Source organism: Mauremys mutica, chromosome 4 (assembly GCF_020497125.1).
Source record: "Mauremys mutica isolate MM-2020 ecotype Southern chromosome 4, ASM2049712v1, whole genome shotgun sequence".
NCBI classification, from domain to species: Eukaryota; Metazoa; Chordata; order Testudines; family Geoemydidae; genus Mauremys; species Mauremys mutica.
In genome coordinates this window covers 20,174,932-20,190,999 of record NC_059075.1, presented here as the reverse complement: position 1 = coordinate 20,190,999, position 16,068 = coordinate 20,174,932, and the positions used below count along the sequence as shown (strand labels likewise).

Genomic DNA, 16,068 nt, shown 5'->3' with positions numbered 1-16,068 from the left:
GAGGACACATTCCTAATTTCCTACTTGTTAATACAATAGGGCTGTTCTAGGCCTCCAGAAGTAGGGGAATTCCATGCACTGGGTAAATAAGGGTTCTCCTTTTCCCTTAAAAAAGTGAAAAATGTTCTGCCTTGTTATGAGTCCCAATAGTCTTTTCCTTCATTTCTACTTGACCAATATCTTATTTTTATGTGTTTCATTTTACTGGAAAACATGGAAAAAATATTCAGAGTTATAATCTAGGATCTCTGATAAGTGAAGCAAAGTTTATGAAAGTGCTTTCATTCCAGGTGATTTAATGCAAGCAACAGTGAAGCTGGGACCATCATACCCATGACCCTGACAATGGCAACAAGAGTACGTACACTAACCTCAGGGAGAGTTAAAAAACCAGGTACAAACCCAAAATTGATTCAGAGTTCTAAACTTAAATTTCACCAACCAATGGCATCAAGTGTGGACGCCTCAGGCACTTTAACAGCCTTAACACAGAGTTACAGTACTGTTGGGTACACTCTGGCCTGTCTTGCCCCCCCCCCCGAAGCTGAATGTCTCCTTTGGACAGATGGCCCCTTACACCAAGAATCACTGCAATGTTCAAGTTACTCCTGATCCCAAAATCACTTGTTCCGGGTAAACTGCACCTTTACATCTCGCATCAAAGACAATTCTTGTAACCAATCCTATAGTAAACTATAAGAAGATTTATTAAATAGGAAAAGGCAATTAGATTGTTATTCACAAGGTTAAAGCAAGTAAACAGACATGAATGAGTTACAGTCTTAGATTTAAGAGCATAAGAATAGCCATACCGGGTCAGACCAAGGGTACATCTAGCACAGTATCCAGTCTTCCAACAGTGGCCAATGCCAGTACCTCAGAGGGAATGAGCAGAACAGGAAATCAGGTGATCCATCTCCTGTTGCCCATTCCCAGCTTCTGGCAAACAAAGGCTAGAGACACCATCCCTGTCCATAAATGACTTACCTAGGATGGGTCTATCCTCCAGGAATTTATTCTTTTTTGAACCCTGCTACAATGTTCACCTTCACAACATTGTCTGGCAGAGTTCCACAGGTTGACTGTGCACAGAAATACTTCCTATTTTGTTTTAAACCTGCTGCTTATTCATTGCATTTGGTGACCCTAGTTCTTGTGTTATGAGAAAGTAAATAAGGAAGTGTTATTTACTCTCTCCACACCAGTCATGATTTTATAGACCTCTATCATATTCCCCCCCCCCTTAGTCATCTTTTCCCAAGCTGAAAAGTCCCAGTCTTATTAATCTCTCCTCATAGGGAAGCTGTTCCATACCGCTAATCATTTTTGTTGCCCTTTTCTGTACCTTTTGCAATTCCAATACATCTTTTTTGAAATGGGGCAACCAGATCTGTACACAGTATTCAAGATGTAGGTGTACCATGGATTTATACAGAGGCAATAAGATTTTTCTATTTTATTATTTAAACCTTTAAGGATTCCCAACCTTTTGTTCACTTTGACTGCTGCTGCACATTGAATGTATGTTTTTCAGAGAACTGTCCACAACAACGTCAAGACGGGAGAAGTAACAGCTAGTTTATACCCAGTCATTTTATATGTATAGTTGGAATGATGTATTCCAACATGAACTACTTTGCATTTATCAACATTGAATTTTATCTGCCATTTTGCTGCCCAGTCTCCCAAAAAGTGATACAGGCTTCTATATTCAGCAACCTCTATTTGTCCTTGACGGCTAACCCAGGCTCAGCAGCTGATTATCTTTTGCTTATGCCTAGAAACACTTTGCCCCCACCCCTCAAGTCCAAGCAGCAGAGAGATCCTTGATTCCTTTGGTTTTGGGTTTATCCCCCTCCTGCCATGTGCTCTGAGCCACAAACTCAGCTGATAGGAAAGGCTGACTTGCATGACACTTGTTCAGGGCAAGGAGAGCAAAAACCAATATGAGCAGTTAGTCCTGATGATGGTTTCTCAGTCCAGATATAGGGAGTTGTAAGAGCCAGAGCCCTCTGGTATCGATGGGTATCTTCTTTCAGGCAGGGCAAAACAATTTCTGTAGAAGAGCAGCTTTTCAGGCTGCTAATTGATGACCCCCTCCTGTATTGTGAGCTTCTGTGAATCACCAAACTACCTCTCAAACATAATACATTACAATATTACTTGGAGGGAATTCTGCACACAATATTTTAAAATTCTGCAAATTTTATTGGTCAATAAATAAACGTGGAGGCTCCAGCATGGCAGCAGGGGGCATAAGTGACAAGCTTCACAGAGATGGGAGATCACTCTTCAGCCCCACCGCAGCACATGGACTCGATGGTGAGGCTGCACCCAAATTTGACACAGAGCAAAGGCTGAGCCTCCCCCCACAGTCTGCGTCCAGGTGAGTTCTTAATTTCTGGTGCAGAATTCCCTCAGGAGTAGCAGGTGAAGCAACTCACCAGGGGCAACTTGTCAGGCTCAATAGGTGTAGACAGGCAGGCTCAGCCTGGCAGAATCCAAGTGTGGAGGGGCTTAGTGGGGGAGAAATCCAGATAAGAGGGTTCTATGTGGAGCAGCAATCTGGGTGCACAGGGGCTCACTGCTGGGGTGGGGGCAGGTCTGGATGGCTCAGCAGAGGAGTCAAGTGCTGGGGGAGTGGGTCTTGGTGCGATGGGGTCCAGGTACAGCTGATTGAGGCTCAGCTGGGTGGGGTTGCAGGTGGCTTGTGGGGTAGTCCAGATGCATCAGGATGGGGGTTCGAGTGCACAGGGATCAGCAGGGGTGTGGTCTGAGTGCAGGGTGTGGGGCAGACAGGGGAGCAGCTCCCTGTACAGTGACCCAGGGCTGAGGAGCAAAAGGGGCAGGATGCAAGGTGGGGGTGTGGAGCCAGGGGAGGATTCTGGGGGTGGGTCTGACCTGGACCCAACCAATCTGTGCAGGGGGAAGTGTGCTTCTCCCCCACCTTTAGCCCAGCTAGGACTAACAGCTCAGCCCAGCGTAGGTAGCAGGCCAGGTGTGGATGGCTCCAGACGCAGGGGATGAGGCTCCACAGAGTGAGGCTTGTGGGGGTCCAGATGCATGGATGTGAGGCAGATGGCCCTGCCACCCCAGTAATTTACCTCTCCGGGTGCCTGAAACATGCCCAGGCTGCTGGGGAAGGGTGCATGACTGCTCTTGCAACTTCTCTTTGCTTCCCTGAAAGAAATCTGCATGGGACATGAATTCTAGGGATTATGAGATGTTTCTGGAAGCTGATCAGAGCGCAGTAATGCAACACCTCATTCACACTGGCACTGCAGCACTCAAGCGGGGGTGCAGCAAACATTATTCCTCTCACCGAGGTGGAGTACCAAGAGTGCTCTACATGCCTTGCTAGTGTAGACGGGAAGTGAGCTAGTGCACACAGGGCTCCTTTATTGCACACTATCTTGTAAGTGTAGCCAAGCCCAAAGAAAAAGAAAAAAACCCAAGAAGAGGGATGGACCTAAATGTATTATCTCTTCCCACTTAGTGACAATGAATTTGACAATAATGCACTTAGCAACAGTAAGTAAAGTTAAAGGCCATATTCTACCCCCAATCCTTTGCACTGACATCACTAGGAGTCCTCCTGAGGCTTGAGGCTAGTATAACAGATGAGTTGAACTAAATTTATACTCCAGCCCTTGGACACAATTCAAAATGGAATGTAGACTCTACACAGAGCCATGAGGTAATTAAGACAAATACCATACAGTGCTGTGGGGTTGCAGGGGGAGGAAAGACGACATTAGATCTCACACTGCCATTCACAGGAGTGAATAAAGAACTACAGAGATAGTTTAAGTTTTGCATTTTTACTCCCCTCACAGGAGAAATACTGCACTGTACATTTATACTTAAGCTTGGCACTGGATTTCTAAAAGCCCAGTATTGTGCACACCCAACCTGTGAGTAACTCAACATGGGAGCTGTGCTCATGAAAGAAAGGAGCACATACAAATGCCTCCATTAAGTACCAGGTCAGACCAAAGGTCCATCTAGCCCAGTATCTGTCTACCAACAGTGGCCAATGCCAGGTGCCCCAGAGGGAGTGAACCTAACAGGCAATGATCAAGTGATCTCTCCTGCCATCCATCTCCATCCTCTGACGAACAGAGGCTAGGGACACCATTCTTACCCATCCTGGCTAATAGCCATTTATGGACTTAACCACCATGAATTTATCCAGTTCTTTTAAACATTGTTATAGTCCTAGCCTTCACAACCTCCTCAGGTAAGGAGTTCCACAAGTTGACTGTGTGCTGCGTGAAGAAGAACTTCCTTTTATTTGTCTTAAACCTGCTGCCTATTAATTTCATTTGGTGACCCCTAGTTCTTGTATTATGGGAATAAGTAAATAACTTTTCCTTATCCACTTTCTCAACATCACTCATGATTTTATATACCTCTATCATATCCCCCCTTAGTCTCCTCTTTTCCAAGCTGAAGAGTCCTAGCCTCTTTAATCTTTCCTCGTATGGGACCCTCTCCAAACCCCTAATCATTTTAGTTGCCCTTTTCTGAACCTTTTCTAGTGCTAGAATATCTTTTTTGAGGTGAGGAGACCACATCTGTACACAGTATTCGAGATGTGGGCGTACCATGGATTTATATAAGGGCAATACTGTATTCTCAGTCTTATTCTCTGTCCCCTTTTTAATGATTCCTAACATCCTGTTTGCTTTTTTGACCACCTCTGCACACTGCGTGGACATCTTCAGAGAACTATCCACGATGACTCCAAGATCTTTTTCCTGACTTGTTGTAGCTAAATTAGCCCCCATCATATTGTATGTATAGTTGGGGTTATTTTTTCCAATGTGCATTACTTTACATTTATCCACATTAAATTTCATTTGCCATTTTGTTGCCCAGACACTTAATTTTGTGAGATCTTTTTGAAGTTCTTCACAGTCTGCTTTGGTCTTAACTATCTTGAGCAGTTTAGTATCATCTGCAAACTTTGCCACCTCACTGTTTACCCCTTTCTCCAGATCATTTATGAATACATTGAATAGGATTGGTCCTAGGACTGACCCTTGGGGGAACATCACTAGTTACCCCTCTCCATTCTGAGAATTTACTATTAATTCCTACCCTTCGTTCCCTGTCCTTTAACCAGTTCTCAATACATGAAATGACCTTTCCGTTTATCCCATGACAGCTTAATTTACACAAGAGCCTTTGGTGAGGGACCTTGTCAAAGGCTTTCTAGAAATCTAAGTACACTATGTCCACCAGATCCCCCTTGTCCACATGTTTGTTGACCCCTTCAAAGAACTCCAATAGATTAGTAAGACACGATTTCCCTTTACAGAAACCATGTTGACTTTTGCCCAACAGTTTATGTTTTTCTATGTGTCTGACAATTTTATTTTTAACTATTGTTTCGACTAATTTGCCCGGTACTGACGTTAGACTTACCGGTCTGTAATTGCCGGGATCACCTCTAGAGCCCTTTTTAAATATTGGCGTTACATTAGCTAACTTCCAGTCATTGGGTACCGAAGCCAATTTAGAGGACAGGTTACAAACCTTAGTTAACAGTTCCGCAACTTCACATTTGAGTTTTCAGAACTCTTGGGTGAATGCCATCTGGTCCCGGTGACTTGTTAATGTTGAGTTTATCAATTAATTCCAAAACCTCCTCTAGTGACACTTCAATCTGTGACAGTTCCTCAGATTTGTCACCTACAAAAGCTGTCTCAGGTTTGGGAATCTCCCTAACATCCTCAGCCGTGAAGACTGAAGCAAAGAATCAATTTAGTTTCTCCGCAATGACTTTATCGTCTTTAAGCGCTCCTTTTGTATTATGATCGTCAAGGTGCCCCACTGGTTGTTTAGCAGGCTTCCTGCTTCTGATGTACTTAAACATTGTTATTACCTTTGGAGTTTTTGGCTAGCCATTCTTCAAACTCCTCTTTGGCTTTTCTTATTACACTCTTGCACTTAAGCTGGCAGTGTTTGTGCTCCTTTCTATTTGCCTCACTAGGATTTGATTTCCACTTTTTAAAGGAAGTCTCTCTCACTGCTTCTTTTACATGGTTAAGCCAAGCCACAGTGGCTCTTCTTTAGTTCTTTTACTGTGTTTCTTAATTTGAGGTATACATTGAAGTTGGGTGTCTATTATGGTGTCTTTAAAAAGGGCCCACGCAACTTGCAGGGATTTCACTTTAGTCACTGTACCTTTTAACTTTTGTTTAACTAACCCCCTCATTTTTGCATAGTTCCCCCTTTTGAAATTAAATGCCACAGTGTTGGGCTGTTGAGGTGTTCTTCCCACCACAGGGATGTTGAATGCTATTGTATTATGGTCACTCTTTCCAAGCGGTCCTGCTATAGTTAGCTCTTGGACCAGCTCCTGCGCTCCACTCAGGATTAAATCTAGGAGTTGCTTCTCCCCTTCTGGGTTCCCGGACCAGCTGCTCCATGAAGCAGTCATTTAAAGTATCGAGAAATTTTATCTCTGCATTTCGTCCTGAAGTGAAGTGTTCCCAGTCAATATGGGGATAATTGAAATCCCCCACTATTATTGGGTTCTTAATTTTGATAGCCTCTCTAATTTCCCTTAGCATTTCATCATCACTATTACTGTCCTGGTCAGGTGGTTGATAATAGATCCCTAATGTTATATTTTTATTAGAGCATGAAATTTCTATCCATAGAGATTTTATGGAACATGTAGATTCAAATGAAATAAAAATCTTAAGCGAATCCACATTTTCTTTCACATATAGTGCCACTCCTCCCCCTGCATGACCTGTTCTGTCCTTCTGATATATTTTGTACCCCGGAATGATTGTGTCCCATTGATTGCTCTCAGTCCACCAGGTTTCTGTGATGCCTATTATATCAATATCCTCCTTTATCACAAGGCACTCTAGTTCACCCATCTTATTATTTAGACTTCTAGCATTTGTGTACAAGCACTTTAAAAACTTGTCCCTGTTTATTTGTCTGCCCTTTTCTGGTGTGCCAGATTCTTTATGTGACTGTTTATCATCTGATCCAGCCCTTACATTATCCTCTTCTGTCCTCTGCTCCTGACTATAGCCTGGAGATTCCCTATCATCAGACTCTCCCCTAAGAGAAGTCTGTGTCCGATCCACAGGCTCCTCTGCAGCAGTCGGCTTTCCCCCCCGCCCCCCCCATCTCCTAGTTTAAAAACTGCTCTACAACCTTTTTAATGTTTAGTGCCAGCAGTCTGGTTCCACTTTGGTTTAGGTGGAGCCCATCTCTCCTGTATAGGCCCCTCCCATCCCAGAAGTTTCCCCAGTTCCTAATGAACGTGAACCCCTCCTCTCTACACCATCGTCTCATCCACGCATTGAGACTCTGAAGCTCTGCCTGCCTACCTGGCCCTGCGTGTGGAACTGGGAGCATTTCTGAGAATGCCACCACAGAGGTCCTGGATTTCAGTCTCTTCCCTAGCAGCCTAAATTTGGCTTCCAGGACCTCTCCCCTACCCTTCCCTATGTCATTGGTACCTACATGTACCACGACCACTGGCTCCTCCTCAGCACTACACATAGTAGTCTGTCTAGATGCCTTGAGAGATCCGCAACCTTCGCACCAGGCAGGCAAGTCACCATGTGGTTCTCCCGGTCCTCACAAACCCAGCTATCTACATTTCAAATAATCGAATCTCCCATTACTAACACCTGCCTTTTCCTAGAAACTGGAGTTTCCTCCCCCGGAGAGGTAACCTCAGTGCGAGAGGCAACCCCAGCACCATCTGGAAGGAGGGTTCCAACTATGGGAAGGTTTCCCTCTGCTCCTCTGTGGGTTCTCATCTGGTAGGAGAAGACACACTGAGATACCTCTCACCTTTACAGAATCTTGAAATTAAAAGAAAATGGGACTTCAGTATTATGTGAACAGCTTACTCTGGAAGGGCTCTACAGATGTCTGAAGAATGCCACCCAGTCTTCCCCAATCACAAAGCAAGGCTACAGAAGTTAGGAAGGGAGATTTCATGGTTTAAGTTAAACAAGGAGACTGGGACATGTATGGAAAAAAAACCCTTCTTTATGGAAAATTAGATACAAGACATCACAACCCAGAGTCAGAAGCACTGGTTATCACCAGAAATTAAGCTTCCATGAAAAGAGGAAGCTAGAGTGCAGCGGCACAGCTGAGCTGTGCCGAATATATATATCTCCCCATTGGTCTCAGGCGAGTTTGTACTCAGCATGCGTCAACCATGCCTCCACCCATGCTATTGTAGCTACACTGCTATTTATACATGGGCTAGCTCAATGAGAGCTGGCATGAGTATGTGTACATGGGCAAGGTAATCACAAGCCCAAAATTAATAAATTTACAAAAACTAAATTTCTGCTTAAGTAAAGTGTTCAGTATAACTGTTTAGACTAAAAATCTGCAAAGTCTCACATAACCTTAGAGACATTTATTATTTGTCACCTGCATTCCATGTACATTTCATTAAAGTATTCCAAGCTAGGAAGGGACAAGGGAAAAAAATTAGCAAGGGTTATATTTATCTTTACAGCTGTGACAATTTGAAGTCTAATATTCTGCAAAAATTCTCTAGCAAAAGCAAAATACAACTAAAAATCAGTAATAAAACCTATATTTGTATCTTAAAATATGAAAATTATATCTGTTACCAAAGAACACTTCGCTTACCATTTCCACGCCACACTTCAGCCAGATGGCAACTTCCTTCGCCAGGTTCTTTGCAGAACTCCACAACATCTCGACAGGTTGTTTCTGGTGTAATTGGAACTTCTGTCAAAATCTGTTCATTGTTGCTCAAGAACACAGTTAGTATCATCTGAAAGAGAAAAATGATACAATAATTAAAAACAATGCCAAACAGGAATAGAGCCCAGTTTTATACAATCTTCCTTTAAACTGATATGAAAGTTTCCTGACACTTCCTATTTAAAGACCCCATTTTCAATTCCTTTAACTGTTTGGACTGAAGTGTTCTATCCTGGGTGTCTGCCTCAAGCTGAGGCTTTTTAAAATAAAGTTCCAGCCAAAATGGTTCAGCTGTTGCTGAAAGTGAAGTTAGGACAAAACTATTTTTCCCCTGTATTAAAAGATTTTCAAATAAAAGATCTTGAGATATTCTAGCACCCCCAATCTTTGGAGCAGGAACTTGAAATTTGGGGGTGCCTTTGTGTCAGATTTGTTTTTGTCATCCCTGTGAAAATCTACCTAAATTTGACTAACCTATACATTTGGAAAAACCAGAACAAAAAGCACCCAGTTTGCACATGTCCAGCAAACCTGCTAACATCTAAAAACGAACCACTTCTAAGATTCCCTCCTTACCAAGCTCACTCAAGCCTCTCAGCTGCTAAAGATAACTAGACTGTGTACATGTCATTCCCACAGAGACCGAGCATGTTCCATGCATTCCCTTGCAGCCCCCATTAGTGAGCCATCCCTACGGAGCAAATGAGCACATGCACTCCAACCAGGGAGTACAATATACAATTTGACATTTTTCCCACTATGACATGAATTCAGCCTGCCACCGAAATTCACCATTGTTACTGCACTTACGTGCCCAATTTTTTTAATTTATTTTTTTCTATCTACCTGCCCTGCTGGGACCTGCCTTCAACTTTCTGTTGTTCTGCAGCTTTCACCACAATGTTCCTTGCACTGTTCCATATACCCAGGATAGGGAACCAGTGCGGAGTCTAACTTGCAACTGGGGACCAGAAGTATAGGGAGAAAGCTAGACAGCCCAGAGAATAGTGCAGCAACTGAGGCCTTCAGACAGGCAGATATGCTGCTGAAACAACTATAAGCTTTCCAAATACATATGATAGGAAGGAGGTGTGGAACAGATCACCTGGAGAACACAGGGAAAACATTTTCAAACACAATTATGGTCGAAAATAAAAACAAATTTTGCATCAGTATTTTCAACTGTGAGCCATAGCTATATGTGACTGGGTGTGGAGGGGGGAGGGAAAATCATGACATATTTCATGGTGATAGAATAAATGAATGTTGCTTCAGAATTTAAGAGCTTCCACCTCAGATTTTGAACCAGTATGTCCATGGGGCCCTGTCCATATGGAATATTTTAATCCTTACGGAAAAGGCTTCTTTACCTCTTGACTAAGGCATGGAGGAATTAGCAAGTCTATCTATGGATAATGGGTTTTCAAATGGAAAAAACTGCAAAATGCCTGCTCCTGCTAAGAGATTCTTGCTGTTCCTAATAAAGAGGGATTTTGCCACTTTAATCCATGCTTTCATATCCTTCCTGCTTGATTAGTGCATTCATGATACTTGGGAACAATGCCACAATGAGGATGAACCAAAAATATTCATGAGTAAACCATCCCTGGACCACAATACTTGCATTGGTTCCTCACTGAATACCAAGTTAAGTTTCAGATGCCGCTCTTATTTTCTTTGCTCTCCATGGGCTGAGGGTCTCTAAGAAATTGCCTTTACCTCTGCACCTAATATTTACCACATTAGCTGCATGTCTTAGGAACACTAACTATCTAGATCAAGAGGAAAACTGACAGGAGACAGCTATGTTGGCAGCTGGCCTATGACTGGGAAAAATCTTCCTAGGAGAGCCAAGAAAAAACCACAATCCTTAACTTTAAAATGAAATGCTTCTCCACCATCTCTTCCCACAGTAATGATTAATTAATTAATTATTAATGAGGAGGGGAGGAAAGAGAACATGCAGTATTGTTTGAACTACTCACTAGATCTTGCACTCAGATACTACTTCAGTAAACATAGCAGACAGAAATACATCTTTTCCTTTACATAGTACTTCTCATTTAGTTGAAAAATATTTGAACTAAATATTTTCTATTACAAATGTTGTGTTGTATTTCTCCAAGATCCAAAGCATTATATTTGCCAACCAATGTCTTAAACTGCAAGTTTAAAAACAGTGCATAAAATCCTTTTGCTACCTTACCCTTCAGTGATATTTACCAATTTAATCAGTTAACATGAAAGGCTTTCAGGCTTCAGTGCATTTCAACACAAATGCACGCTTTCTGATGTCCTACTAATTTCTGAAACACTTTATGAACAAGCTGTCAGAATGCAAGATAGTGCTATGCTATTTCAAGATACATGTTAATGTTATGATTTTTAAATAAGTCACATTAATTTCTTTTAAAAGGATTCCTGCTTTTAACCTAACAAACTGGAAAAAAAAAGTTAAATCGGTGGCGGTGTGGGGGATGAAGGGGAAATGACTCAAGCCTTTTAAAAAAATTAAGCCTACTACATGGGTTTGCTGTTTTACAAGAAACTGGCCTTTCACCTAAAACTTCATTTCCATTCAAATATGAGGTTTCTGACAGACTGAATTATATGATCATTACATTTTCTGTATGTAATTTTATGTCCACATTATATTTTGTCTATTTGGAAAAGTCAGATTGTTAAGAATTACAAAAAATCCACAACAAAAACCAAAAACTGATGAAACAATGGACAGAATAGATTAAAATAAAAATACTAGGGCAGTCAAATGATTTTTTAAAATTAATGATTAATTGCAGCTTTAATTGCACTGTTAAACAGAATACCATTCTGGAAGGTACTTCAGAATCTTAAACATTGGGTCAAGTGCTATAGCTATCTTTAGAAATCTCATTCGTACCTTTGTGTTTTGTCAAATCTGCAATGAAAGTGTTCTTAAAATGAGGAGTGGGCAAACTTTTTGGCCCAAGGGCCACATCTGGGTGGGGAAATTATATGCAGAGCCATGAATTTAGGGCTGGGGCAGGGGTGCAGGAGGGAGTGCAGGGTGTGGGAGAGGGTGAGAGGTGTAGAAGGGGTGCAGGGCAAGGGGTTGGGGTGCAGAAGTAACAGATTTAAAATCAGTAACAGACCATAATCAGGCCCTACATTTTTTTAAAAAGTGTGTTTACAATTGTAACATTTCACAGAGTGAGGGAGGGGGCTCAGGGCAGGAGGTTAGGGGGAGGAGTGCAGGAGGGGTTTGGGCTCTGGCCCAACACCTCTTACCTCAAGTGACTCTGGGGTGGCAGCAGCGTGCAGCAGGGCTAAGGCAGGCTCCCTGCCTGCCTGCCCTGGCCCTGTGCTGCTCCCAGAAGTGGCCAGCATGTCCAGCAGTGGCTTCTGGGGGTGGAGTGGGATAGGTGGCTATGCTGCATGCATCCCTCACCTGTGGGTACCACCATCAAAAGCTCCTATTGGCCATGGTTCTCCATTCCTGGCCAATGGGAGCTGTGCCTACAGGCAAGGGCAGCGCAAAGAGCCTTCTGCTTCCTCCTTCCCCCCTCCCTGAGGCTGCAGGGACATGGTGCCAGCCACTTCTGGGAGCTGGACTCAAAGCCCTGATGGGCCAGATCCTGCCTGTGGGCCATAGTTTGCCCTCCCCAGTCTTAAACTGACCATATGCTGGGTTGCCATAACATGAAATATATGGCAGAATGAGGGTAAAACCACAGAGCAGGAGACATACTGAACTCCTTTGAGGAGAACTGTCACAAATTAAGGGTTTTGTTTTTAAAGAAAAAGCATCGTCAGCATAGAAACATGTCCTCTGGAATGGTGGTCAAAGCATGCTAAACATTTGTATGCCCCTTCATATCTAGTACGTAAATAGCTTGCAACACCCGCTACTGAAGTGCTATGTCACTTTCAGGTGACATTGTAAATATGAAGCAGGCAGCATTATCTCCTGTAAATGTAAACAAAAACTTGTTTGTCTTAGTGATTGGCTGAGGGCTTGGCTACACTTGAGAGTTGCAGCGCTGGAAAGTCTCCACCAGCGCTGCAACTTAGGGTACGTCTACACTACAAGACTATTTCGAATCTACTTAAGTCGAATTTGTGGAATCGACCTTATGAAGTCGAATTTGTGTATCCACACTAAGTACACTAATTGGACTGTCTGAGTCCACAGTAACGGGGCCAGCGTCGACTTTGGAAGCGGTCCACTGTGGGAAGCTATCCCACAGTTCCCGCAGTCCCCGCTGCCCATTGGAATGCTGGGTAGAGCCCCCAATGCCTGCTGGGGGAAAAAAAATGTGTCGAGGGTGGTTTTGGTAACTGTCATCATTGAACCGTCAATCACGCCCTCCCTCCCTGAAAGCACCGGCGGGAAATCTGTTCGCGCCCTTCTCTGGTCGGTTACAGCGCGGACGCCACAGCACTGTGAGCATGGAGCCCGCTGCGATCATTGCTGCACTTATGGCCGTTGTCAACTCCTCGCACCTTATCGTCCACCTCTTCCACAGTCAGCTGCTGAGAAATCGGGCGAGGAGGCTCCGTCAGCGCGGTGAGGACAGGAAGTCACAGAGTGGCGCAGACCTCTCACAAAGCAGGGTATGCCGCGCAGTGGAGATCATGGTGGCAATGGGTCAAGTTCATGGTGTGGAACGGCGATTCTGGGCCCGGGAAACAAGCACGGACTGGTGGGACCGCATAGTGCTGCAGGTCTGGGATGAATCACAGTGGCTGCGAAACTTCAGGATGCGTAAGGGCACTTTCCTTGAACTCTGTGACTTGCTGGCCCCTGCCCTGAAGCGCCAGGACACCCGGATGCGAGCAGCCCTGACTGTGCAGAAGCGAGTGGCCATAGCCCTCTGGAAACTTGCAACGCCAGACAGCTACCGGTCAGTAGCGAACCACTTTGGCGTGGGCAAATCTACCGTAGGGCTTGCTGTGATTCAAGTAGCCCACGCAATCGTTGAGCAACTGCTCTCAAAGGTAGCGACTCTAGGAAACGTCCAGGTCGTCATAGATGGCTTCGGCGCGATGGGATTCCCAAACTGCGGTGGGGCTATAGATGGGACTCACATCCCTATCCTGGGACCAGCCCACCAGGCCAGCCAGTACATTAACCGAAAGGGCTACTTTTCTATGGTGCTGCAAGCACTGGTGTACCATAGGGGACGTTTTACCAACATCTACGTCGGGTGGCCGGGCAAGGTTCATGATGCGCGTGTGTTCAGGAACTCTGGTCTGTTTAAACGCCTCCAGGCAGGTATTTTCTTCCCGGACCACAAAATAACGGTTGGGGATGTGCAGATGCCTACAGTGATCCTCGGGGACCCAGCCTACCCGCTAATGCCCTGGCTCATGAAGCCCTATACAGGCGCCTTGGACAGTGAGAAGGAACTCTTCAACTACCGGCTGAGCAAGTGCAGAATGGTGGTGGAGTGTGCTTTCGGACGTCTCAAGGGGAGATGACGGAGCTTACTGACTCGCTCGGACCTCAGCGAAAAAAATATCCCCGTTGTTATTGCTGCTTGCTGTGTGCTCCACAATCTCTGTGAGAGCAAGGGGGAGACCTTTATGGCGGGATGGGAGGTTGAGGCAAATCACCTGGCTGCTGATTACGCTCAGCCAGACAGCCGTGCCAATAGAAGATCCCAGCGGGAAGCGCTGTGCATCCGGGAGGCTTTGAAAGCTAGGTTCCTCGGAGAGCAGGGTAACCTATGACTGTCCACTTGATTTACAGAGAAGCTGAACCTGAGCCTGTTTCAGTGACTGTTGACTTCGATCTGCGGTTACATACCCCATTCTCCAGGTTTCCCCCCTTCCAACACACGTTTTAAAATAAATTTAATGGAACACTGATTATTAACAAAGTCTTCTTTAATTATGAATTCCTGTTCAAGGGTTGAAACATGGACGCAGACTGTGGTGGGTACGGTGTGCACTGATGTACAGACCGCTTCTACACTAGAGGAATGACAGGCTCCTGCTCCTACAGCGGTCTCTGGGGGGAGGACGGTTGCAGGTGGGTGTGCAGGAAGGGGTGGGTTTGCAAGAAGGGGTGAGGGGTGCCGTCTCTGGGACGGAGTTTGGATGCAGGCTCTGGGCTGGGGCGTAGGAAGGGGTGAGGGGTGTGTGGGAAGGGTGAGTATGTGTCTGTGGATGAGGGCTCTTCCTGGGGCTCAGGGCATCGGAGAGGCTCGTGGCTAGGGTGGAAGGGCATGGTAAGGGCAGCCTGCCTTGCCATTTGTGGATGGCAGGAGCTAGGACCCTGGGGCAGCATACACCTCACAGACTGACCCGGGGCAGCATACACCTCACAGACTGACCCTGGTGCCCAGTGACTGCAGTCTGTGTGTGTCCTGCTGTTGATCCTGCCCCCAAGTCTGTACCCTGGTAATGGAGGCTGTCCTATGCAATTAAAAAAACCCTCCCCACCCTTCACACAAAGTCTTCTGACAAGGAAAACGTGACGGAAACAGTGAACAACAACAAACTACTCTTAATACTCAACTACACAGTGGGGGGATGAAACTTGGATTTGGGACTGGGTGATCCAGGAAGGGAAGCACTTCTCAAAATTTATGGCATGAGAGCTGTTTGGTACATGAGCGCTCTGCTGGGGTGGAGTGACAGTTTTCACGGCCCCTAGCGCCCCTCCTTCTTGTGATTTTGGGTGAGAGGGGGACAGGACTTTGTGGCGGGGGAGGGCGGTTGCGGATACAGTGCAGGGGGGGCTCTCTGCTCCTGCCTGCGGTCCTGCAGAACATCTACAAGGCGCCGGAGCGTGTCCATTTGCTCCCTCATTAGCCCAAGCAGCGTTTGAGTCGCCTGCTGGTCTTCCTGCTGCCACCTGTCCTCCCGTTCGCTGTGTGAGCACTGGTGCTGACATAGGGTCTCCCTCCACTGTCTCTGCTCGGCCGCCTCGGCTCTGGAGTAGGCCATCAGTTCCGAGAACATGTCGTCCCTAGTCTTTCTTTCGCCGCCTAATCTGCGCCAGCCTCTGTGAGGGGGATGCCGGGGCAGTTCGTGAAAGAGCCGCAGCTGTGTGATGGGAAAAAGGAAGCGATTTCCTTGAAAAGATGCATGTTTGCGAACACTGAACACAGTCTACTCAGTTTGTGAACAAGACCATACAGGGCACCTAGTCTCACGAGCTCTTGAAAGTTCGAGATTTCGGAATACGCTTTCATTGGCTGCGGTCTTGCACAGGAGATCAGACAAGCGGGGCGGTACAGCTGAATCCGTGTAGCAGCCAGGCCTGGTAAGCCCTACACTATAGGCTGCTTAACAGTTAATGGATAGCTGTGCCCTCCCGCTGAAGGCAATCTGGAAAGCATAAAG

General features: G+C 45.3%; 1 protein-coding gene across 4 annotated transcripts in view; it reads right to left on the bottom strand.

Annotated features, from left to right (window-relative positions):
* The window catches only part of PPP1R13B (protein phosphatase 1 regulatory subunit 13B), a 122,870-nt gene that overhangs the window by 75,277 nt on the left and 31,525 nt on the right, over positions 1 to 16,068 (bottom strand). For all 4 annotated transcript variants that reach the window (XM_045015751.1, XM_045015753.1, XM_045015755.1 and 1 more), the window contains exon 2: positions 8,656 to 8,803. In XM_045015751.1, the coding sequence (XP_044871686.1) occupies positions 8,656 to 8,803 (148 nt within the window). The remainder of the gene's footprint in view (positions 1 to 8,655; positions 8,804 to 16,068) is intronic.